The sequence below is a fragment of the Micropterus salmoides genome, unplaced genomic scaffold, assembly GCF_014851395.1.
Source record: "Micropterus salmoides isolate LMB-PRFRI ecotype aquatic unplaced genomic scaffold, ASM1485139v1 Ms_hic_scaffold_13, whole genome shotgun sequence".
In the NCBI taxonomy this organism is placed as follows: Eukaryota; Metazoa; Chordata; class Actinopteri; order Centrarchiformes; family Centrarchidae; genus Micropterus; species Micropterus salmoides.
The window spans coordinates 2,503,627-2,528,640 of NW_024040374.1; the positions used below are offsets into that span (position 1 = coordinate 2,503,627).

The window sequence follows — 25,014 nt, forward strand, 5'->3', positions numbered from 1 at the left end:
GAGTACACGACCCCGTTTTAGCCTCGCTCTACTGGCTTCCTGTCCATTTTAGGATAGATTTTAAGATTTTATTGCTTGTGTTTAAGATTTTTAATGGGTTGGCACGTTCTTATTTATCAGAACTTTTACTTGTACACACTCCTGTCAAAGCAATGAGTCATCCAAACAGCCTTTTTTAGAAGCTGCACCAATCTTTGGAGTACTTTATCTGCTGAAATACAAACTGCTCGGACTGCTGACGTTTTCAAGTCCTTGCTAAAGACCCATCTCTATTCATTGGCCTTCAAACAGAGTTGAGTATTGACATTATTGACCTTTTCTATTTTTTTGTTGTGAATAGGAAAAAACTTTGGTCAACTAGGGCTGTTTTTTAAATGTGCTATAGAAATAAACTTGAACTTGAACTAGTCTGAATACTTAAGACTTAATTTTATCACTTCTCCCATGTGAACACACTGGATTTGGGGCGCAGCTTGGGTTTGTATAAAAACAAAAATTGAAAGACAACTGAGACATTCTGTAGTTAATGAATTTATTGACAATAAAAAGGTTTAAAGTCTTCAGTACTGCAGCATCGTCTGAAACAACAGAAAAAAGTAAGAAGAAGGAGACTGTTACATACTGGAGCACTATAAAGTAAATGTTTGATATTACTAAACAATTGCTATTGCACAATGTGATGTGCCAAATGCAGAATCATAGGCACACTTTAAGATAAAATAAGGTCAGGAGTGCAAACACATACCCCAACGACCAGAGGGTTTGACCAGACACCAAAAATAAAGTAAATAGGGGTGATAGAAACGAAATGGAAATGGAAACAAAAACTAAAACCGAACTGGAAAAGAAACAGGAAAGAAATTCTCTGACGGAAACTCACGTCACTGATCCACTTGGTGAAGGAAGAGGTGCGAGTGAACACCGTGGGCTTCATGAGGGTGTTGCATCCTTGAGAGGAGACGAAGCTGGTCACACCCTGCACGTACCACCTCCCATCACCACCCCTGCAGTTCAGAGGGCCTCCTGAGTCCCCCTTTAGAGGCAGACAGAAGACAAGTGAAGGCAACAGAATGATACATGCTGAACATGCAGTTCTTATGTTGTGGTGACCAGATAAGGGGAGCGGTGCATACATGGCAGCCAGATCGGATGTCACCACCAGCGCAGATCATTGTGGGTTTCACAGAGCTCCCCCACCAGCCGCTGCTGCTGCAGACGCTGTGCCCAACCACAGGAAGGAGAGCCTGTTGGAGCTTAGAGGCAATGGGACCACCACCTGCAAGGAGGGCATATAAATTAAAAACCCAGAACAGTGTCAGAAAACACAATCAGAGGGACGGCTGCTTGAAGGTACACTCTCTCTTCAACATCATGTTGGTTTAGAGCCTTTGACCTTTCCATAGATGTGCAGTTAAAGTAACTTTGTACTGCTGAGATGCCAACAAAAACGTCCTCCAGATGTCATCTGTATATAAAAGCCTGGACAATAACATCTGCAGTGACAGCTATGGGCTGGATGTTTTATTTGAAATTTAAGAATATTGTGGGAAATAATATATATAATAAGTTTGTTTTTATATAATTTTATTGATTTTTCTAGTCAATTTTCTAATAACAGTTAGATGTATTGCTGCACTGCTCAGCTGCATTTCCCATCCATGTTTTATTGGATCATTGCAGTCACGTCACAGAATTTAGAATTATGGATTATAGATCATAATCAGTGTGTTGTTAAACAAACTCTTACTGTAGAGTCTTCCCCAGCCCGTGATTTGGCAGGGGTCATTGTGAGGAGCGATCTCTCCACTCTCTGGCACACAGGAGGGCTGCACCTTGTCGTTCACAATGGCAGGTGAGGCCAGTTTAATCATCGCAACGTCATTACTGAATAACAAGAAAATCACAGAAAGAAAGGACAACAACTTTTTGGAATGAGCGTAATAAGTCATACACTTGAAAAATGTTTCTCCAACACATAACTTTGAATTTTGAAAATTTTGTTCTGTTAACTGCTCAAAAACAAAGTTACATGGTGCTTTACATGGCTGAACCAGATTTAAAACATTTCAGGACTGAGGCAAATAAATATAACAAGACAATTTCAATAAAAGAAAAATAAAATCGAGTAAAATACCAAATAATATAAAAGATAAAACAATGACACTAAAACAGATCAAATGTGCTGGAAATAAAACAGTATGCTAGCTTTAATAAAAGCTCAAATATATATGTGTGTCATCTGCATACCAGTGGCCAAAAAACAATGACTGCAGCTTTAAACTTGTTTGTGAAATGTCACTGTCCTTTGTGTAAAACTGTGAAACATGAACATGCTAAAAATCAGCTGTATGGAGGAGTTATATACCCTTACCCACAAGACAGGCAGTTATCATTCCAGCCTGGGTGAACCACGATCTTCTCCACACTTCTGATCTCAAACCTAGAGGATCAGTTTAATTGGTCACCTAGCTGAGGCTCCTCTCATGGTTTGACATCCCACAGTGGATCCTTCCTTGTTCAACACGCTACATACTGAATTCTGTATTAAGCGCTAAAGTGTATAATCATGTGCAGCTTCATTTGATTGAAAGATGATTATTTTCATGACATTTCTAGTCTAGGATTCATGAATGTCCTACCTCTTTCATCAGAAAACCCAACCGTCTGCTCGACTGCAAAAGCTAACAGTGACGCTTTGTGGTCATCTACTGAAAATACATCATCTGTAGTTTCTACAGCAGCCCACACTGCACTGCTCTACAGATTTTTCACATCAAAGTGTGTTTCCAGGTGTTGGGGAGTACTACTGCACATGTGGAAAAAACTGTAGAAAGCATTTAGTGTATCAGAATCAGAAATACTTTATTGATCCCCAAGGGGAAATTCTTCGTTACAAATTGCTGACCTGCATATAAGGAATAGAAATAATAACAGGAAATAGCTAAGTATACAATTAAATGTACACATCTAAAAAGATTAAATATAAATATAAAGCAGTGTGGATATGTACAATATGTTACAGTGTTAATAGAAATGTAATAGTGAATTATAAAGTAATCGTAACAATGAGAACTGGTTGGGTTGACATGGAATGGATAGAAATCTAAAATATAAATATAAACATTGTGGCTATGAACAGCATTTTAGCAGAGTAACACAGGTACTGAAGTTGAAAATATTGCACATTGAGTATTAGAACAGAGAATATTGCACATTAGTATTAAATCAGATAACATTGCATAATATTTCAGGCCAAAATTCTCTGTGTTTGACACTCTGATGAGTTAAAGAGTTTGATGCCACAGGCAGGAATTACTTCCTGTGGGATGTCACTTGAGTCACTGTCGGTTGGCTCTGAAGACTACAAGTCTGAAAATGAAAATCATCTGGGGGTTTGGAATTAAAACTATAGCCAGCTCCTCATCTCTGCTGCTGTTAGTTTTTTCAAATTTCATTTTGTGGGTTGCGTTTTGGGAAGATAGTGTCCCTCAACAGCAACTTACAAATCAGGCATTCATTAGTCTTGCAGTTAGCCCAGAATGCAGCAGCTCAACTTCTAACAGTGACAAAAAAGCATGAGTACACGACCCCGTTTTAGCCTCGCTCTACTGGCTTCCTGTCCATTTTAGGATAGATTTTAAGATTTTATTGCTTGTGTTTAAGATTTTTAATGGGTTGGCACGTTCTTATTTATCAGAACTTTTACTTGTACACACTCCTGTCAAAGCAATGAGTCATCCAAACAGCCTTTTTTAGAAGCTGCACCAATCTTTGGAGTACTTTATCTGCTGAAATACAAACTGCTCGGACTGCTGACGTTTTCAAGTCCTTGCTAAAGACCCATCTCTATTCATTGGCCTTCAAACAGAGTTGAGTATTGACATTATTGACCTTTTCTATTTTTTTGTTGTGAATAGGAAAAAACTTTGGTCAACTAGGGCTGTTTTTTAAATGTGCTATAGAAATAAACTTGAACTTGAACTAGTCTGAATACTTAAGACTTAATTTTATCACTTCTCCCATGTGAACACACTGGATTTGGGGCGCAGCTTGGGTTTGTATAAAAACAAAAATTGAAAGACAACTGAGACATTCTGTAGTTAATGAATTTATTGACAATAAAAAGGTTTAAAGTCTTCAGTACTGCAGCATCGTCTGAAACAACAGAAAAAAGTAAGAAGAAGGAGACTGTTACATACTGGAGCACTATAAAGTAAATGTTTGATATTACTAAACAATTGCTATTGCACAATGTGATGAGGCAAATGCAGAATCATAGGCACACTTTAAGATAAAATAAGGTCAGGAGTGCAAACACATACCCCAACCCTCAGAGGGTTTGACCAGACACCAAAAATAAAGTAAATAGGGGTGATAGAAACGAAATGGAAATGGAAACAAAAACTAAAACCGAACTGGAAAAGAAACAGGAAAGAAATTCTCTGACGGAAACTCACGTCACTGATCCACTTGGTGAAGGAAGAGGTGCGAGTGAACACCGTGGGCTTCATGAGGGTGTTGCATCCTTGAGAGGAGACGAAGCTGGTCACACCCTGCACGTACCACCTCCCATCACCACCCCTGCAGTTCAGAGGGCCTCCTGAGTCCCCCTTTAGAGGCAGACAGAAGACAAGTGAAGGCAACAGAATGATACATGCTGAACATGCAGTTCTTATGTTGTGGTGACCAGATAAGGGGAGCGGTGCATACATGGCAGCCAGATCGGATGTCACCACCAGCGCAGATCATTGTGGGTTTCACGTAGCTCCCCCACCAGCCGCTGCTGCTGCAGACGCTGTGCCCAACCACAGGAAGGAGAGCCTGTTGGAGCTTAGAGGCAATGGGACCACCACCTGCAAGGAGGGCATATAAATTAAAAACCCAGAACAGTGTCAGAAAACACAATCAGGGGGACGGCTGCTTGAAGGTACACTCTCTCTTCAACATCATGTTGGTTTAGAGCCTTTGACCTTTCCATAGATGTGCAGTTAAAGTAACTTTGTACTGCTGAGATGCCAACTAAAACCGTCCTCCAGATGTCATCTGTATATAAAAGCCTAGACAATAACATTTGCAGTGACAGCTATGGGCTGTATGTTTTATTTGAAATTTAAGAATATTGTGGGAAATAATATATATATAAGTTTGTTTTTATATAATTTTATTGATTTTTCTAGTCAATTTTCTAATAACAGTTAGATGTATTGCTGCACTGCTCAGCTGCATTTCCCATCCATGTTTTATTGGATCATTGCAGTCACGTCACAGAATTTAGAATTATGGATTATAGATCATAATCAGTGTGTTGTTAAACAAACTCTTACTGTAGAGTCTTCCCCAGCCCGTGATTTGGCAGGGGTCATTGTGAGGAGCGATCTCTCCACTCTCTGGCACACAGGAGGGCTGCACCTTGTCGTTCACAATGGCAGGTGAGGCCAGTTTAATCATCGCAACGTCATTACTGAATAACAAGAAAATCACAGAAAGAAAGGACAACAACTTTTTGGAATGAGCGTAATAAGTCATACACTTGAAAAATGTTTCTCCAACACATAACTTTGAATTTTGAAAATTTTGTTCTGTTAACTGCTCAAAAACAAAGTTACATGGTGCTTTACATGGCTGAACCAGATTTAAAACATTTCAGGACTGAGGCAAATAAAATATAACAAGACAATTTCAATAAAAGAAAAATAAAATCGAGTAAAATACCAAATAATATAAAAGATAAAAACAATGACACTAAAACAGATCAAATGTGCTGGAAATAAAACAGTATGCTAGCTTTAATAAAAGCTCAAATATATATGTGTGTCATCTGCATACCAGTGGCCAAAAAAACAATGACTGCAGCTTTAAACTTGTTTGTGAAATGTCACTGTCCTTTGTGTAAAACTGTGAAACATGAACATGCTAAAAATCAGCTGTATGGAGGAGTTATATACCCTTACCCACAAGACAGGCAGTTATCATTCCAGCCTGGGTGAACCACGATCTTCTCCACACTTCTGATCTGCTCATAGCCCTCCTCTTTGGTGAGGTCGTACTCGCCCAGCACCACACGGTAGGTACGAGCTCTGACACATATATATACACAGAAACACACACTTTAGCTAAGTCCTTCACCTCACATCATGACCTAAGAAAAGCTGTGAATGAGAAAACTGTGGCCCACCCGATGCAGTGGCCCGCAGTCATGACCCAGTTGGGAGCGAGCAGAGTGCCTCCACAGGTGTGACGGTAGGTGGAGCCGCTGAGATATTGCAGAGAGATCTGTGAAACATGGAGTGAGAGGGCTTTAGAGCCAGCACACCATGATAATACAAGTACATCTTATTTAATTAATAAGGTCGTTACTGTTCTTAAAAGCTTGTGATTACAGTCATGATCCTGGTTCTTTCAAGTTTGCATCAAAAAGTCCACATTAGTCTAAGTGGAACTTCAGGCAAAAAAACAAACAAAACAATTTTTACTCTACTATGTTGTTTTGTAAGAAGTTTTGATATCTTGGGTGAGAAATATCGATACATGGATTTAATGTGTTCTATAACTGTGTATATGCAGTTTTATATATACATCTGTATACTATGATACAGAAGATTTTCTGGAGGTTTAATAGGGAAACTGTTTATAGTCATTCTCTTTTAGCAATTACTCCACAGATTCCTTTTATTTTATCTGTCATTTCATTGTAACTGTTAACAAGGTGTTCCTGAAAGATAATTTACCATATACGTAGCTGACCAGCTCATTTATCTGCAGTATTAACAATTTGACATAGTCACATGTGTAGCAGTTCTTTGTCACATCATATACAGTTATTTGTCTTAAACCCCGATTATAATCTACTCACCTGCCAGGGCCAGCTGTAGGGTCGAGCATCTTCCCCATTAACAACACGGCTCACAGAGGGCGTATAGGTGGGTGTGCCACACCCATAAGCTGGGCCACAGAAAGAACTGGAAATTACAAAGGCTGATACTGAAAGCTGTAACACTTCCTGTAACCTAGTTTTTTCCCCTCAGCTCTCCACATGTCTCTCCACATGTGATTCAGCCACTTTTCCTTTACAAACTTTAGGTGAACAAAACTAATTGTCACATGGGTTGCATATTCAAAAGTATTGCAGTACATTTAGATTTTGCCCTGCTGCCTAGTTCTCACTTATTTTCTTCAACTAAAACACATGCTTTCAAAAACAAATGCACACAAGGGATATATCTGTGCCATAGCTAGTACCCCTGTTGATTGAGGACATATCTGAAGGTATTCTTTAGTTTGTTATTGTCAACAAATCCCATAAATGACCCAAACCAACAGTGAATATATCTACTAACAGGTATTGTGTGTGTAGCCAAAGCCTGATATCTTTTTTCCTCTGTGCCCTTGAGCTCTGTTGTTGTCTATAAACTTAAAACACATCAGTGAGCCACGCCGTCGCACTGGGTGACATGTTCATTCATTACCATGAACACGCACACTGTAGTTCATTAGGACTACATTAGGAGATTACTGAGCCATTTAATTTTAAAGTGAAACTATAAATTTATGAGCTGTTTTAATATTTCTTGTCTTGTAGGAACCAAGGGGCTCAGGGTTGAGTGCCACAGGCAGGGTAGGGAAGTTAGAGACAGACTAATAAAATGTTGATGTTGGTCTTTTTGTGGGATTTTTTTGGTAATAAGAAAAACACAATAACACCAGACTAATTCTTTAACTCTAATCCTGTTAGAGGATGCAGGAAATCAGGTAGATGAGACTCACCGTAGCCAGCTAACAGCAGGACAAGGGCCACTTTCATCATGATTCCTCAAAGTGGACTGTCTGAGTGCGTCCTATAGCTCTTATACTCTCGAAATTGAACAGTAATCAGCCACAAACACATGCACAGTCTAGTCTTTGACCTGGGAATCTACGTTCCCTTCTCCATCTGTTTCAGCTGTCCTTACATAACCCCTCCAGAGCCAGAATAAATCTGCACGTGTTCAAAAACCTCTGACGCCAAAAGAAAAAGAGATGGGAGTGTAAAATAATAATCTAGTGAACAGTAAACACATAACTATAATCTTATGGAGCATTTGGTGCTGGACCTGAAGAAAAGATGAGAAAAAGAATCAACTTGTTTTTAAAGCTTTTAAACTATTTATTGTGTAATTTTATCTATGTGTTTCCATTGAGGGGTGTGTGTGTGTGTGTGTGTGTGTGTGTGTTTGTGTGTGTTCAGCTGAGGATAAATAAAGTCATTTGAATTTAATTACATGGCTACACAATGGTGCAATAACAAATTTGTACATAAATGAATACATACGTTATCTTTAAACAGTCCTAATAATACATAATTAGTATTAGTAACATCATAGCAAACCAACCTTTAAATTAACTGTGATGACGTAAAGGCTTTTAAAAAAATGTGGATAACGCTAATTAATTAATTTAACTGGCATATCTTTTCCACCGAAAGTTAAAATTTCAGCAGCCCGTTGCACAAACTGAATGTAAGAGTGATTTGTTCCTGATCAGAAGTGTTTTCAAAGAGGAGAGGCTTCATAATGTTAAAGTAACTTCTCCACCTCCAATTTAGGGCAGAAAATCTACCAAACGGGGTTATGTGTCTGCAGAGAGGCAGGCAAAGATACATCAAAATGTATCTTGTTACAAATACCCCTGAATTAAATGTATCAAAATAAAAAACAAAGTACTGGTGACAGAAAATGTATCAAGATAATATATATATATATTGTATTTTCAAAATACAGGAAAATACATTTGTAATATTGGAAAATTCAGTCACAAAGCTTAAAACGGGGCTGTTATTCTTAGCTCATAAAAGGTTGACTTTTTAATCCATGCTGTGGTATTTTCCACAAAAGCCTGTGTCCTTGACATTTCTTTCAGGGAAATCTGTCCAGCAGGTGCAGGTGGAAAGAACGAAGGCATGCCAAGACCTCCTCCAGGGTGGCAGGAGGAGCCAAAACACACAGCCTGTGAGGGAAAAGCAACACACAAAACAAAACATTAACATTTCCACGGATATTTTTGTGCATAAAGCAGGAGTAAATGACAAGTTAATTAGTGTTCAACAGGTTTTACTCTTTGTAGACTTCAGGCATGAGCATATAGTATATCAACTCAGGGGACAGACTCGTTGTGCTCACAATTATGATATCTTTTTTGTTTGGATAACAGCAGCTAAAGGTCGTAACACTGCTTAACAATCATAACCTCACCATGGGAAATGAGAAGATATCTCCAATATAGATGTAAAATTTGATATAATTTAATTAAAAAAGAATAAATGCAACAAAGGCTGTTCAAGGACCTTTAGTTATTCTAAATGATTAGACCTTTCCAACACTTTCCATGATGTCCTTAAATCTCCTTACATTCCAACATGTCCTCACTTTCCAAATGGTCCTGTGGTACCAGCATTATCCTGATTTTCCCCACGATCAAAACAATCCTTTCATGAAGTGACCTCTTACCAAAATGTCCTTGTTTTCCAAAAATAGCCTCACTTTCCTATCTTAACAAAAGAAAAAAGTCTTTACTTCCCAAAAACGTCCTCTTTCCTAAAAGCTGCTCACTGTGAAGGTCTAAAACTCACACACACACTCATGCAGCAGTTTTTCTTACCGGATGTGGTAATTTCGATTGTCTTGTCCGTTCTCACAGCCCGCTCCCAAACACAAACCTTCTTCTTCCAGTAATCTCTGTAAAGCACGTCTGCCTCCACTCCTAACATCTGAAACGAATAACATCAACTTGTACCAACTGTAAGGATGGCTAAAATTACAGCTTTTCAATGCATAATGATATTTTACACACAACGGTAATTAATATTACATTATGTTTCTTATCAACAGTGCTATCTGTGACTTAATAACTTAATAAAACCAATGAAAGAAAGTCCAAATAATTTTTTATAATGCAGAGTTAATTTACACGTGTAACAGAGTTTAATTTTGGGGAAAAAAATAATAATTTGGTGCTTAAATTAAGTATTTGGTCATTAAGTATATATGCCTGTTTGACTTTGTTAACCAATATCACTGAAGTAAACAAAGCTTTAGTAACTTAAGAAAACATTAAAGATCCAATCATCATCATCAAATTTGCTTACTTTAAACATTCCCCATATAATCATATTTATAAAGAATTCAACTTCTGGACAAATCATTTATATTTTGTGTATTTCTCAACTGGCCATTACAGAGGATTTTTGCTTTAGGTTTATAAACTATTTCAAATAAAAGTACTACAGCAATAAACTGAAACAGACTTTCTGATCTTGGCCTCCTCTACCATCTGAGGCGGTAAATACAGACAGAGATAAAGAAAGACTCCTGCCATCACTGGCTGGCATTTGATCCCTGGTAGATCATTCAGGAACTCATAAGCACGCTGAGCATTCTGGGACAGAGTTGTCTGAGTATGAAGAATCTCCTTCGATTGAGATAAAAGGACAAACGGTGGTTACCAGGTGTAAAAGCATCAAAGCCCCTTAAAAAATAGACTAGACTAAATGCTGCACTAGTGAATATTTTTGTGTATGTGAAATGTCATAGGAGTGATTTTCCATTTACCCGTGTGTATGTTTTATAGGAAGGATCTCCAGGTGATGGTGGATTAACCATGACCTCCAGAGCAAGCTGTGGTAAAACTGGAGGGCAGGAAGAGGCCTGCATTTTCCTTACTTAAATACTTATTGACTGCTGGGTCCATGTTAATTACCTCCACATAACCTCCTCTCAGACCACATCTAAGGTGAGAACAGAGTACAACGAGTCACCTGAGAGAAAAGACACAGTTCAGACTGACCTTCAGGGAATGCTTCACCTCACTATATTCTTTTTATAGCCTTATACAGTTCCATGTTTTCTTGAATCACTGGCAAAGTTGTACTTTTACTGCAAAGAAGTTATAGGGAGATGGATGTCAAACCCAGGATTTTGACACCAGGCTTGGTTGGTTAAGTATTTTAAAAGGAAAACATTGTCTGGTGTCATGCTGACTTTCTTAATATAAAACCCAGGAGACATTTTCATAACCTGGCTGATCACGACCAATTCTGAGCCGCATTAAAAAAAAAAAATCTAGTAACTGAACATCTAGTAACTGAACATCTAGCAACAGTAATTTTTATCTTATGATGAGGTACAAGATTAGAAAATATAATTTTTCGAGGCTTTGTGAGCTCAGTATAGAAGTGCTTTTAATGCCAAGCATATTCAGCTTCTTAAAAATGTGTCTTTGCTTGTGCCATCTGACAGGGGCGAGTTTGTGATGTATGTTGTCAAATCACCAAGTGTTAAAGAAACATCAGTGTGCTCACTCTCCCATGCAGGCGTTGGATATAGAGTGGAAGGAGAGCAGCTCCACTGTCTCTGAGTATTTTTTGTCCATCTCAAACAGGACTTTCTTATAGTAAATGAACTCTTTGTCCTGTCCGTACATGCTGTCCTGGTACACCTAGAAGGTGCAAGAAGACATGAAAAAAAGGGAGTTTGTGCGTGAATGAAAACTCCTGAGAACAACAGTGTGAAGATGCTAGTTTCTTTGTGAAGCTTGTAATCACCTCTTCAGCCAACAGGACGAGGCCCTCGGTTGCGGCAAAACGAATCACTTCCTCTATTGTTTTCCTGTCTTGCACGTGACCTAGCAAGATCAATTGTAGTGAGTATAGTGGGGAGATGAGCAAATGTAGCTATTGCATGTTGTTTACCTGTAGGGTTTCCTGGGTTGCTGATATAAATGGCTCTTGGCTGGCAGCGCCCCTTAGCAGTCTTCAAAGTTTGATGCAGCTCGCCCAGGTCTACAGCCCAGCCTTGGTCCTCCATCAGCTGGTAAGGCACCACTGTCACTCCAGACATATCTAGCAGTGTGGGAAGGTTGTGTGGGCAGGGCATGGGGGCCAACACACCTGTCTGACTCTCCCCCTCCCCACTGGCCATGTGGTGCAAAATTAGCTTAACACAATAAATGAAAAACATACAAAAATATGTGCTTTTATTCCACATTAAGTACTTTTTTCCATTGTAAGATGGCTATCAGTTAAGGAGGACAGTTTGTTTTTGGACAAACTGTAATAGAGTAAACATGGTAATGCTCACAAAGACAATGTTTAACCTGTTCAGCAGGTAATGTTTAGCATTTTTACCATCTTAGTTTAGCATGTTAGCATTTATAAACACGCAACATAGTACTATAGAACATATCTGAGGTTGATGGGAATGTCATTTTGGGGCTATTTGGTTATAAGTCAAATTATTAGACTTGAAATTTTAATTTGGCATTCGCACTAGATAAATAAGGGGCTGACAAAAGGTTGTTGCAGTTGAACTCAAGTTAGTAACTGTAACAAATTGTGGAAGGTCTGTCAAGCTTTAGATGCACATGGCAAAGAGCAACACACATAGTTTTTACATCATTTTAAAATCATGATAATTAAGATCTGTACCTATGTGTGTATGTCGGTTGGCCAGTTGATTACTTGGGTCCAGAATGAAACTTGCACTGATGTTCACATACACCCGGAAATTCACCCCCAGACTTTTATTCTAGATTTAAATGTCTCAACAATTATCGGAAGGATTGCCCCTGAAATACCTCCATCATTACGTAATGGACAACACTGATGCATGTGTCCCTAAACAATCCCTTTACAGCTATATATATGTACCAATAATACTCTAGATACTAGAAAATCTTTTTTTCCATCTTACCGACAAAGTCTTCTGAGAACCACTGGAGATAATGATGTCATCTGGGTGTGAACTCACTCCACCATCTCGCCTTGTGATGAAGTCGGCGACACTTTTCTGGACATGTGGTAAACCACAGGAGGTTACAGATTATGAACCTGTCATCGACAAATTAGATCAGCCATTACAGTGCCAGTCAAAGGAATTCGATGAACTATTTTGGGTCACTTTTTTCAAATCTGTAACATTATTTATTCTCACCCACGCTCCCTCAAGCACAGGCCCCCAGAAGCTTCTGCGACCTCTGCCTGACATCCAGAGGAAGGCTTTTTTCTTTGAGGACGTCAGGGTACAAACATGCTGCCAAGACCTGAAACAAACAGGGAATGACAGGCTCAGACAGGCTCAGCTTGTAGCTGTCAGACTAATCATGAAAGCAGGGACAGCAGGTAGACAAACAAACACTCACACACACACCACCAACCTGCCGAACAAATGAGATGGGAGCCATCCCTGCCCTGTGGGGATCTCCTCAACTGACATCGATCACCTTCTGGAAGGGTTTCTTCGCTTCCTGAGAAGAAAACAGTCTGGTTAGACACAAGCTCAGGTTGGTTGTATTTTTCAAGCCCTGACAGTCTCTTTTGATTGCCAGCTACATTGCTCTGATTGATGAGCGAACTGGAGCTGGTGCTCTGATATTGGCACTCAGCAGGATCCGAGGGTTTTCAGTTAGACTACATATACATGGGACTGTAGAATCCAGTTTTTGGGAGTGTTTTGCTGTGCAGGGCCATGTGATGAGGCTGTCGAGCAGCTTTTTCATCTTCTTGAATTTGTGAGCCATATCTGAGTAGTCTCCATTTAACAGGAGACTACTCAGATATGGCTCACTTTGCTGTGTGATTGTCATTTAAGAGTCCTCTCTCCGTGTACAATAATAAAAACATTGTATTTACCAAGATGTTAATTCTGACAGTAATTAAAACCTGAAGTAATCAGAATTTCTCTTCTACAGCTTTGTAAGATTATGACTTTACAGGGCTGACATTAGTTAGCACACACTTTGACAGCTAAACACATCAATAGTCCCCATCTTAAACCATAGCATATAAAAGTCTAATTTCTGTTCTTCCAAACTCCTAAAAGCCTTTTTTCTTATAATGTTAAAAATGAAACATACGCTGCATAAAACTAACCTCTGTTTAGCCTGTATATTTTCCTATAGATACTATCTAACAGTCTGATACAGTCTGAACATAAGAGTTTCTACACTGCAAAACAAGAATTTAGCTTATCTTTACTTCCAGGTCTTCTACGTGTCATCAACTCGTGAGGAGGTTTTTCCTGGGGATCTGTGAGCTTTAGCCTTTAGTCTTTTAGTTGACATAATGTACAGCATGTAGTCAAGTAGCCTACAGCCAGAGAGGTTTTAAACCAGAAATACATACATTTTAGCTAAAGTAAGCTCAAAGCAATCCCATGTATGTAATGCTTTTTAATTCCTGTAATTCAGGTCAAATCAGCCTGACAGAAGAAAGTTAAAGTCAGTTCCCATGAGGTATAGGAACAAGAGACACATTCAAGCGTGTTGTTTTCACTTTGATTTACATATTTAATTTTGCATTTTCACTGGCTTTTAATTGCTGATTGGAATGTGCGGCCCCCTTGTTCTCTAAACTCCTCGTTACAGCGGTGAACTAAAACAATAGTAGTGTATATCGTTCATATTAATATTACACCTGCAGCTCACCTGTGTGATCTCCTCTGTGATGCGAGCAGCCAGACTCTGCAGGCCCGTTGGGTCTCTGATCCCCAGCACCCTGGGGTTCACCTCCTGCAAAGAACTCCTCTCTGCTCTATCTGACAGATTAGTTCTTAATGAGTAGCTCAACACAGAGACCTGAAAACGGCTCGATGTTGCAGTAATACCTGTGTCAACTTCAGAGCCTGTCGAGAAGAACATGCATGCCGTCAGAGTGTGCACAGTGGGAGTGTCAGAAATTTTGACAAATGCTCCATATTACAAACCACTATAGTTTAGGTATATTTAGTGTACTATTACTAATACTACTTGTGATAATAATAACAACCTACTAGTAAAACCAGCTTAATAATAATCAGCATTTATATGAGAAGAGGAGGGAAGATGGGGAAGAATCCATATAAATGTGTAACATTCTACTTAAATATTGGGTTTGCTTTGCAAGGTACAAGGTTGTTTATTTATCATTGTACAGCACAAGGTTGTATAACGAAACAAAGTTTGTAGTCCCTTCATGCTACACACACAGAACTTAACATATAATTAAATGTAAATTAAAATATGATAACATAAAACAAAAAAATAAAACAACATATAGCCTACAGTTATATATATACATAAACGTTTACACCCCAAACATTCTGCAGTGCATTTTTTGAATTTGCATCTGGGGTAAATGTAAACGGCATTATCAAGATGATGATATGGTTTCATCTTCAAATCTGCACCCGCCGTGCTACCTGGTCTGGTTGATCTTGTCTCGTGGTCCGCTGCTCTTGAATCCAAAAACTATATCTTCCTTTTCCAATGGCTGTATTTTTGTCATAGGCAATACGTATTTCGGCAATAAAGCCAGAGAAACAGATGAAAAACAAAAGTGTAGCAAAGTCAAGGAACATAATTTTGACCTTACTCTTACCTGAACCTGGCAGTTTTTATTATTTATTTACCGGGGACAACATTCCAGTTTACACATTAGTGTAAATGTGCTGGAGTTTCATCTGTAGTCCCTGGGCATGTTATAACCTGGCTCTGAGAAAAGTTCTGCTGAGGGGCCTTCCTACCTGACCCATGTAAACTATGTGCCACACAGTCACACCTGACAATAATTCCCCTTTTAAAAACAGTTTGCTCCGTCTGTCAGGCTAAGAATTAGCTGTGATGGTTAATGTGAGGGTAAGGGGCTTCGAGAGGGCTGTAACACAGTTAGCTTGCTAGTGCAGTGAACAACCAGTATTTCACATTAAGAGGAGCTGAGATCAGTTTATTAACAAGCGGGGCTGACCCCAAAGATTTGGCCTTTCTCACGTGCAAAGGAAGGTCACAGCCTTTGGTGTTTGGATGAGGACCCCTGCACAGACTCAAACATACATACCAGACTTGAATTGTTTATTCTGGAACCATTCTCGACCACTCTCACCGGAAAGATGTCACTTGCCGACACTCTCCAGGAGGACCAAAAGGGCAGGTAACCATGTTATCCCGATGGTCATCACCTCTTCAATTTTGAGTAGTTTTATTACCATGTTGTTCTTGTTTAGAAACTATGTTGAAAAGCTAAAGAATCATCGGAGAAGTTAATTTGAAGTGGGTTTTTTTAGCTTTACTTCATCTCCTTGTGCTCCTTTGTCTACTACTGTCTGTGTTTTAATGTTTACACTGATGCCGTGTTTCAAACAACTTATACATTTTCTTATTAAGAATGTGTAACAATCATTATTATCCTGGAAATATTTAGGTAAGCTGTTCTTTAATTTGCTAAATTGTGTCGTTTAGCTGCAACAGTTCTAATAATTAAGAACAAGTAACAACAGCTTTTTTTTTCTCTGTTCTTTTGCATGAATGCTTAGAAACTAAGAACTGTAACTATGTAACTATTTATGAAATTTAAGAAAGTGTTGGTATTGTGGGAGGATATGATTAAAACCCGCAAAAATTAAACTTTCTCAGATATCACTTCCAGTTAAAGTTAAAACACCAAGACCCGCAGGGTGGGGGGGGGGGGGGTGACACTATACCCCAAACTGACATCACATTTCTGAAACAGAGGACAGATAAAACCTTGCGCCCCTCTGTTCGCTCTCTTGTTCCTTTTTTCCCACTTCCCTTTCCGATGGCCTGAGGGAACTCCATGATTCCAAATTCCCCATTATCTTTTTTCGAGCCTTCACTGGGATGAAAACTTCCCCAGACTATTTGTTTAATCTCAGCAACGTAAACTACCTATAGGCTATTCACAGTCTGGTGAATCTGCGGTGAATGTAGCCTATGCGTTTATTTGATTTTGTTTGTTTAAAGTTATCAGGTCGTTTAATTTATGCAACTTTTGCCTGAGAAAACAATCAAGTTCTTTCACACCCTTATCTCGGTTTGAATTAACCCCACTACTCCCAACATTTGAATGATTGCTTATGATAATAATATTTCCAAGTATTATTACTCATAATTATATTAACAGAGTTTAGGTTCACTACACTAACTAGTTGGTAGTGTCAAGGAAAACTAGGGTCCTACGAATGCAGTTCCGGTCCTAGGAGTGCGGTCCTGAAAATGTAGCCTCCGGTACTACAGATGCATACTACTTCGAAGTAAAGCTAAAACACCTTGATCACCCCGTGGTGGCTCGCTGCAGTATCAGGTCATAAACCCCACTCCCTCTACGTCAGTGGATGGGACATGAGCCAAACAAAAAAATGAAAATACAGGTCAAATTTTTTCCCAAAGATGGTTTATGTCATTTTTGGTCATTCTTATCACCTAAGCTGCTTCCCACTGTGGCGAGTGTATCCTCGTACCTGCAAGCCCAATCATAAATCAACATGTTAAAAGGAAATTAAGTCTTCCTTCCTATGATTTACACTTTAAGGATCTGTCCTTTTTAACAGAGGGCTACATGTTGGGTCAATGGGTTATTTTCCCCCATGTCTCTGTCCTTCACGCCTCTTTCAGGGTGAGGAAGTGCATCCAAGAGGCGAAGGTGAAAGGAACCGAGGCGAGCCAGGACCTCCTGCAGGGTGTCAGGAGGAACAAGGACACATAACCTGAGAGAAAGAAAGAGAGAGAGAAAGAGAAAGAGGGTGAGAAAACACTTATATGGACACTTTTGACAAAATGCAATATATAATGTAACCTGACTTCATGTCTCTCACCTTAGATGATAGTTGCCAGTAGTTTCACCATACTGACATCCTGCTCCTACAAACACACCTTCTTCCTCCAGTAACCTCTGACAGTACAGAACATCTGCCTCCACCTCTAATATCTATAGACAAAGACAAAAACAGCCACACTTAGCAGATATGACTGAAATCTGATGTACTCCTGAGCTTGTTCTTTGACAACATGCAAATTAACTTCATGTTGTAAGTGTAAATTTTAAATAGCAATTTGTCTGTCCGTTGGGAAGAACAACGTGCTGTTACAGTGATTGTTATCTCTGATTACCTGTTTCAAATACAAATTAGCAAAATGCTGTCCCTCAAAACGAATATATTTATTAACCACCCCACGTCTTTTAATTTATCTACAGTGGTGTACTAACCTTTGGACACAAAATGACGTTTTATAGTGAATATGTAAGTGAATATAAGCTATCCTGACACCTATTTCTTACAATTGTATATTGTATGGTATAACTTAAAAGGGGCGATGGCAGGCTGTAAAAAAACACTTCAAAAACTATAAACATGACATTCCTTAAAAAATGGTTGCCAATTATATAAATCACATACAGTTTTCGGTAAAATTGCAAAAACATGTGACAGCACATCTGTAGGAAGTGACGCTACGGGGTGTGAGGTGGGTGTGTCGGCAGGGATTGGCTGAGCGGACCCCGGAGGTGTTGTGATTCAGCTGCAGGAGAGCTAATCTGAGCTCTCTTTCAGGCGTGGGATCAGCCTCATTCTCCCCGCTGTCCTGCCTCTCAGTAGTTGAATGTCTCTCCGCCATAGTTTTTGTTTCTGCATTGCCCTTCTGAATGTTGCTACCCCTTAATTAATTAATGAATTAATTCTGATTTATGGGTTTTTGTTGTTGTTTTTTTATGGCTTTTGTTGCTTTAATTAACAGTTTATTTTGTCGGTTGAATTAACCTTTGTTTGGTTTAGATTAACAGTTTGCTTTGTTTCAGTAAATAGTTTGCTTTGTTTGAATTGTTTTTTGGTTTGGGCTATGCAGGTCATAAGTATTTATGCAAATGGCTGCTTTTTAAAGAGATTTTTAAAAATCTCCGTCCATCCCTCCCTAAGTAAAAATGTGTTCTCTAAAATCTGTCACCAAATTGTACTGCATTTTGTTACATGAACTAATATAACATAATATTTTCCCACCTCTGCCTGCTCTATAATCTCAGATGGTGGATGCAGGCGAGGATAAAGGTAGATTCCCCCCATCACTGGCTGACAGCTCATCCCTGGTAGATCATTCAGGAACTCCTGAGCCCGCTGTGCATTCTGGGACAAAGTGACACGAGTGAGTAGAATCTCCTGTAGAAAATAAGAATAACAGAGATTTTATTGTATTATTATGTTATGTTATTTCTGTTTTTAATGAATTTTCCCTTGTAGATTAAAGATAAAGATTGAATTAAATTAAATCTATACCCTGATTCATGTATAAGAAAGTGATTTGATATAGTTTTGATATAGTTTTGATAGAGATACTTTTCATGAAAGTGGTTTATCTACATGAATGTATACATATGTACATGAATTTAAGATTTCTTTGCTTGTTCCTCTAATGCAACGTGTTTTAACGTAGGTGATGTAGATTCTGATATGTGAGATAATGAATCTAATATAAAGTTTAAAAATAATTTTTGATGTTTTGAAGTACGACTTTCTGACCACATTCTGACCTGTGTGTATGTGTCATAGGAAGGGTCTCCAGGTTTTGGTGGGTTGACCATGACATCCAGAGCAAGCTGTCCTGTGACTGGAGTACTGATATCACCACACAGCACATTATCAACAAAATGTGCCACCTCTGGGTCCACATTGACCAGCTCCATGTATCCTGCCCTCAGACCGCACCTGAGACACAGAAGTTATTTGGATGCTTAAAGAACAGTTTACTTAAAACACAGTCATTGTTTCATGTTTTATGCAGTGGTGCCGTGGAGAAGACTTCTGACTTTTGTGGAGGAAGTTTGGTGTTCAGGGCACAACCATTGTGCTGATATGTGTTGGGTTATAATAAATAATATGTATTATCATACTATATATACATTATATATTGTGCTGTGCTATAGGCCTACTCACACTATACCTTATTATATTTGATATGCCATGCAATATTATGTTAATATGGTTTTATCACATTATGTACTATATCATCATATCATTATTTCATCATAATCACACCACTATGTCACAGACTGTCACGCCCCCCCTGCTGCGACCTAACCCTGACTTGTGGAAGACTGCCTTGTGTTTGTGTGGTTTGTTTTCCCTGGGTGTGGCTGCAGTTTTGGTTTTGGGCCCTTTTCCCCTTTCTCTCTCACCTGCAGGTTGCCGGGAGGCGTGTCAGCTGCGAGGAGCTGATTAAACACACCTGCACGTGATTTGCAATCCCTCAGGTTCCTGCCCTACTTAAGCAGCGGCCTGATATCCTGTCCTCGCCGGATTGTTAAGTTGTCTCAGTACGTCTTGGCTACCAGCTCGGTTGGTTGGGAACTATACCTATACCTGTACTCTGTTAAGCTGACAACTAACCTGTTTTTCCTGTGCTCATAAACGAACCCGTCCGTGACCTGGATCTCACTCTCCTGCCTGTTACCTGTCTGCCTCTCTGCCTGGACCCCATCAGCTTCCTTCGCCTGCCTGCTCTGCCTGCCCCGATCCCCGCAGCCACCGCCAGCTCCTTGACTCAATAAATCTCTGAGAACCAGCTCTTGTCTCCAGTCTATTCCTGGGTCTTGTCTGAAGCGTGTCACAGACACTACTGCCCCATTAGTTTAAGTTCAACAACAGCATGTAACATTTTTTTAAATGTAAAAGTCTGCATGTGAAATAATTTTTTTCTGTATCCAAACATTTTTATTGACACACATTCATTCTATCCACGCTTTCAGAAACATAATCCACCAATCAAAATAGCCCCCAACAAATATGCTATTTCCCCTCGAGTTTCAGTGACATGTGTTGAAAACTATAGTGCCCACTGTTTTAGGAAATTACTAAGCCCTTAAATATAAAAATATCAATTTGTGATTGTTTATTTTAAAGATTTATGACCTTTATGAATTTTGCCTGGGGCTACCGACAGGGTAAAAAGTCAAAGTATTGAGCAATGGACTAATGTATAGTAGATTTTACTATTTTTATGGGATTTGTTAACAGTAAGACAAATATATATTAATACCAGCATTATCCTATCAATGTACTTTGTAGCATGTACTGTGTATGAATGGTTGAAGCTACATCTGTTGTGTGATGCTATCAACAAACAATAGCAAAATACTGTCAAAATGACAGAGATTCGTATATGTAAGCACATAAAATGGTGTAAGAGACAGAACTCACTCTCCCATGCAGGCGTTAGATAGAGAGTGGAAGGAGGCCAACTGCACTGTCTCTGAATACTCTTCCATCTCAAACAGGACTTTCTTATAGGAAATAAACTCTGTGCCCTGTCCATACACGCTGTCCTGGTACACCTGGAGCAAAGGGGAAAGGATATATAATTTAAGGCTGTGTGAGAAAAAGGCGTCCAGTAGCTGAATTAAATCCCAATCTGAAGATTTGTGGGCAGTTTGTGATCACCTCATCAACCAACAGTAAGAGTCTCTCAGCTGCTGCAAAATGAATCACTTCCTCTATTGATTTCCTGTCCTGCACATGACCTAGTAGGACAAACGGCAGCATACACAAAGTGATGACAGCATGGACGTTTAAACAGGTGTCTTTAATGTAGCTGCTGTTATTTACCTGAGGGGTTTCCTGGGTTGCTGATGTAAATGGCTCTGGGCTTGCAGCACCCCCTAGCAGTCTTCAGAGCTCGGTGCAGCTCACCTAGGTCTACAGCCCAGCCTTGGTCCTCCATCAGCTGGTACGGTACCAGTTTCACCCCAGCCTCATCCAACAGTGTGGGCAGGGTGTGTGGGCAGGGCATGGGGGTCAACACACCTGTCTGACTCTCCCCCTCCCCGCTGGCTATGAGCTTCACAACCACCTTCACATAATACATACACATACAAAACATATCCATAATTTCACATTCTGGGCTTTAAATAATAGTTCCAGGTAATTACAACTTCTGTCTTATCTTGATATGTTTTGGTAACATTGTATACACTGAAATAAGCTTTGCGAGCAAGCACTTATCCATCCTTTACTTTGGGTTTTACCTCAAAGTAAAATGGTCTAGGTCAGTGGTTACCAAGCATTTTATGTATGTCTGTCTCTGTCGGTTGATTTTGACTGACTTTTTAAGATTCAAATGTTTTGTCACAAGCTCAAACAAGAATAAAAGAATAAAAGAGTTAAAAAATGTAACAGTGCTTATTGGTCTATCATGTAGGTGGGCTGTGCAACTTTCCAATACATGACATTTTTAGAAGGTATTAAATGTACATATGCCACAAAAAGAGGCAAACTATATAAAAAAAAATTAGGTACACACTCAAGTACAAATGTGCAAAGTGATGCAAAAAAATCACAGAGGACAACGTGCTAGGGCAAAAGGTCAGAGTTCTCCATACTGAAAGCCCGTTCTTTCCATCACCAGTCTTTCTTATATTCCTTTTCAAAAATATGTTCATCTTGTACCTTAGTACATGTTGTTATGCTGCCTGAAAAAATCTTGCTAACCTAAATCGTGTTAACTTTGCAAGCACCAGAACACCTTAAATCAAACTCATTCAACTTAGGTTCTTGGTAGAATGTTAACATAACTTATACACATGATGGCTAAAATGATCATTTGTTATCGTCATAACATTACCCCAGAGTGGTATCTGAACAATGAATATGTAATGTAATGATACATTATTGTGTTTATACCCTCAAGGCCCTTTGGGAACCAGCAGAAATGAAGATGTCTTTGGCATAGGAAGGCACTCCAGCGTCTCGTCTCGTGATGAACTCAGCGATGCTTTGCTTGACATGAGACAAGCCAGAGGAAGCTGTGTAGGAACCTGTGGATCAGTCATTGAATATTAGGGGTGTAACAAGACTCACGCAATTAACATTTTCCACATGCTGTCACGCCTTACATCAATTTTCCCACGCAGTGAAAAACAAATGGATGTGTAAGTGCCGAGCGAATCAACGCCGTCCAGCTGATGCGACACCGGAGTGCGCCGTGATAGTAATCAAGTGAACCTTTTGCGCTGTGAGTCGCAGACAGTTGTGACCAAGTGGAACATAGCTGGAGTTTTATAATATAAACATCTAAAAACTGAGGCTTTTTCAGCCTGATCACAAGTGTTTTCAGTTACTTTCGGTTTCACATGCAATATGAATGTCCCAAACTGTGTTGCAGACTGTCTGAAGGGGATACTACCAGCAGAGCAATAACATAATGCACAGCAGAGTATAAGGCAGGTAGACATAATTATTATTAATTATATGACGCTAGTCTCGTATTATTACGATTTTTCAGGGCTTGTCAGAGAACACAGATATATGGGAGAGATTCTGAATGTGCAGGAGGTTAACATGAGCAAATAAACCTGTTGAAACAGAGGAACTATTAAAGTTCAGGAGTTTGTCACTAAATTAAAATGAGGTTACATCCCCAAACAAAGACACAAAAGATGAGGGAAGACAAAAACTTGTCTGCATGTGTTCTGACTCTGATCTACATGAGATACATATAGATTTTTTTCAGTCCTCACCCACACTTCCTCCATCGCAGACCTCCAGGAGCTTCTGAGCCCTCAGGATGACATCCAGAGGAAGAGTTTTGCTTTTCAGCAGCTGAGGGTACAGACATACTGCCAAGACCTGAGAAAAATTATTCATTTAATATTTTACATTTATTTAACCAGAAAAAATCTCTTTTGCAAGAGCGTCCTGACTCAGACAGGCAGGAGCACAATTAATCAACAGGTCAGATTTTGGACAATGTAGACAAGAAGCTAGAGAATTTAATAAGTATGTTCAACTGGGAAAGTGCCATTTTACAAGCATATCAAGAAATCAGCAGTAGAGAATGTGGTTCCATAAAATATAACACAAAATTTATAATGACAGATAAGGAAGAGAGTAATCGATCAACAAAACGTGTGATCAGAAGGATAGTATAAAACAACAGTCAATACCATTACAATGACTACAGAAAAGACATTCATGGATGTTATAACATTCTTAAAATGAACATATAGAATGGATACATAAAATAATGAAACAGATTCTGTTGATCACCAATATTTCCAAAAAACATAACGGAAGAAAATATTCCAGAAGAAAGAAACACTGACAGCTAAATTGGCTGGGCCTCCAAATCATGACAAATAATTTTAAAAGTGTGTGAGGAGATCTGAAGTTACTGAATCATATAAAAGCACAAATAATAAAACTTACCTGGCGAACAAATGACATGGGTTTGATTCCTTCTTTGTGGGGGTCACCTGAGCAGACATCTATCACTTCTATGAAGGGTTTCTGCACTCCCTGTGGGAGAAACCATTAATTCTGAAAAGTATCATATCCAGTATGGATTGAAAACCAAAAAACACAACAAATGTGAAAGAATTTCCAATTATAGTTTGGGAAATGTGGAAGTGTAAACTTTTTACTCCTGTTTTAATCTGTTCATCATTTAAATTTTCTTTAATTTTTGTATTTTTGCATGTGGTCTATAGATAAACTAGATATTTGTGATGGTAGATAGGCTATTTCATTGGACTTTTTGTAGATCCTTGGATTTGCAGATGCCCAAAAGTCACTTTTCAAATTACAAACAGAAAGCTTATTCTCCAGAATGCACAGACTGAGCGTGAAGGCAAATGAATAAATTTACAGATTACAAACACTTACCTGTGTTATCTCTTGTGTAATATGTGCAGCCAGACTCTGCAGTCCACAGTGTGGTGAGACTCTGATCCCCCTCACCCTGGGATTCACATGTTGCAGGGAACTCATCATATTATTGCTTTATTTAGATTTCCAAACTGTCTGTGTAAAACTGCCTACTAGAATCTTGGACCTTGACCAGACAGACACTAGAGAGGCTTCAGTCAAAGTTGCAAAATGTAGAAAATACACCTTTCATACATGCACAAGAGCGAGGCAAATGGATAACTAAAGTATTGTCTTTTTTTTATTAATGTGTCACTGATCTCCCCTGTTTTGATTAGTAATCCTTGATGTTCATTCACTGCTTCAGTACAGATTTCTTAGTACATCTGACCTCTCCAGAAAATTCTCATTCCTCCAGAAACACAATGAAAGTGTCAAATGCTCCTCCACTAAGGCATCTGATGGTTTTTAACATGTGACATGATACAAAAAGGCTTTGATAAAGAGTCTTTTGGAATAAAATAAAACTGACCTACAATAAACTGTTATTGAGAAAATTTGGCAAGATGATTTCAGAATAATAAAC

At 39.0% G+C, this 25,014-nt stretch overlaps 3 protein-coding genes and 1 pseudogene across 3 annotated transcripts; all 4 read right to left on the reverse strand.

Annotated features, from left to right (window-relative positions):
• Positions 1 to 518: 518 nt before the first annotated feature.
• On the reverse strand, positions 519 to 2,435 carry LOC119900252 (proproteinase E-like). The gene is made up of 5 exons (XM_038715047.1): positions 2,372 to 2,435; positions 1,748 to 1,884; positions 1,134 to 1,276; positions 881 to 1,033; positions 519 to 578 (listed from the first exon to the last, which is right to left on the reverse strand). The coding sequence occupies exons 2-5, from the start codon at positions 1,869 to 1,871 to the stop codon at positions 561 to 563; spliced, it is 438 nt and encodes a 145-aa protein (XP_038570975.1). The 5' UTR covers positions 1,872 to 1,884; positions 2,372 to 2,435; the 3' UTR covers positions 519 to 560.
• Positions 2,436 to 4,095: 1,660 nt separating this feature from the next.
• Positions 4,096 to 7,905, reverse strand: LOC119900251 (proproteinase E-like). Its single transcript, XM_038715046.1, has 8 exons — positions 7,765 to 7,905; positions 6,854 to 6,942; positions 6,176 to 6,273; positions 5,952 to 6,077; positions 5,325 to 5,461; positions 4,711 to 4,853; positions 4,458 to 4,610; positions 4,096 to 4,155 (listed from the first exon to the last, which is right to left on the reverse strand). Exons 1-8 carry the CDS (start codon positions 7,802 to 7,804, stop codon positions 4,138 to 4,140), a joined length of 804 nt encoding a protein of 267 aa, XP_038570974.1. The 5' UTR covers positions 7,805 to 7,905; the 3' UTR covers positions 4,096 to 4,137.
• Positions 7,906 to 8,683: 778 nt separating this feature from the next.
• LOC119900253 lies at positions 8,684 to 14,956 on the reverse strand (annotated as a pseudogene).
• A 2,216-nt stretch (positions 14,957 to 17,172) lies between these two features.
• LOC119900254 (alanine aminotransferase 2-like) lies at positions 17,173 to 24,655 on the reverse strand. The gene is made up of 11 exons (XM_038715048.1): positions 24,447 to 24,655; positions 23,991 to 24,080; positions 23,303 to 23,411; positions 22,467 to 22,600; positions 21,393 to 21,636; positions 21,228 to 21,307; positions 20,988 to 21,121; positions 19,322 to 19,496; positions 18,795 to 18,950; positions 17,616 to 17,728; positions 17,173 to 17,507 (listed from the first exon to the last, which is right to left on the reverse strand). Exons 1-11 carry the CDS (start codon positions 24,552 to 24,554, stop codon positions 17,345 to 17,347), a joined length of 1,506 nt encoding a protein of 501 aa, XP_038570976.1. The 5' UTR covers positions 24,555 to 24,655; the 3' UTR covers positions 17,173 to 17,344.
• Positions 24,656 to 25,014: the final 359 nt, after the last annotated feature.

Bases quoted from the DNA above. Each gene is read 5' to 3' on its own strand.
- LOC119900252 (XM_038715047.1), bottom strand. From the start codon at position 1,871: ATGATTAAACTGGCCTCACCTGCCATTGTGAACGACAAGGTGCAGCCC. The intron at 1,277-1,747 runs GTAAGAGTTTGT...CCCTCCTTGCAG, and splicing joins GGGCTGGGGAAGACTCTACA to GTGGTGGTCCCATTGCCTCT. The intron at 1,034-1,133 runs GTATGCACCGCT...CTGCCTCTAAAG, and splicing joins ACATCCGATCTGGCTGCCAT to GGGGACTCAGGAGGCCCTCT.
- LOC119900251 (XM_038715046.1), bottom strand. From the start codon at position 7,804: ATGATGAAAGTGGCCCTTGTCCTGCTGTTAGCTGGCTACG. The intron at 6,943-7,764 runs GTGAGTCTCATC...TCTGTGGCCCAG, and splicing joins CCTGCTGTTAGCTGGCTACG to CTTATGGGTGTGGCACACCC. The intron at 6,078-6,175 runs GTGGGCCACAGT...TATATGTGTCAG, and splicing joins ACTGCGGGCCACTGCATCGG to AGCTCGTACCTACCGTGTGG.
- LOC119900254 (XM_038715048.1), bottom strand. From the start codon at position 24,554: ATGATGAGTTCCCTGCAACATGTGAATCCCAGGGTGAGGGGGATCAGA. The intron at 24,081-24,446 runs GTAAGTGTTTGT...TTTCTCCCACAG, and splicing joins TTACACAAGAGATAACACAG to GGAGTGCAGAAACCCTTCAT. The intron at 23,412-23,990 runs GTAAGTTTTATT...AATTTTTCTCAG, and splicing joins CCATGTCATTTGTTCGCCAG to GTCTTGGCAGTATGTCTGTA.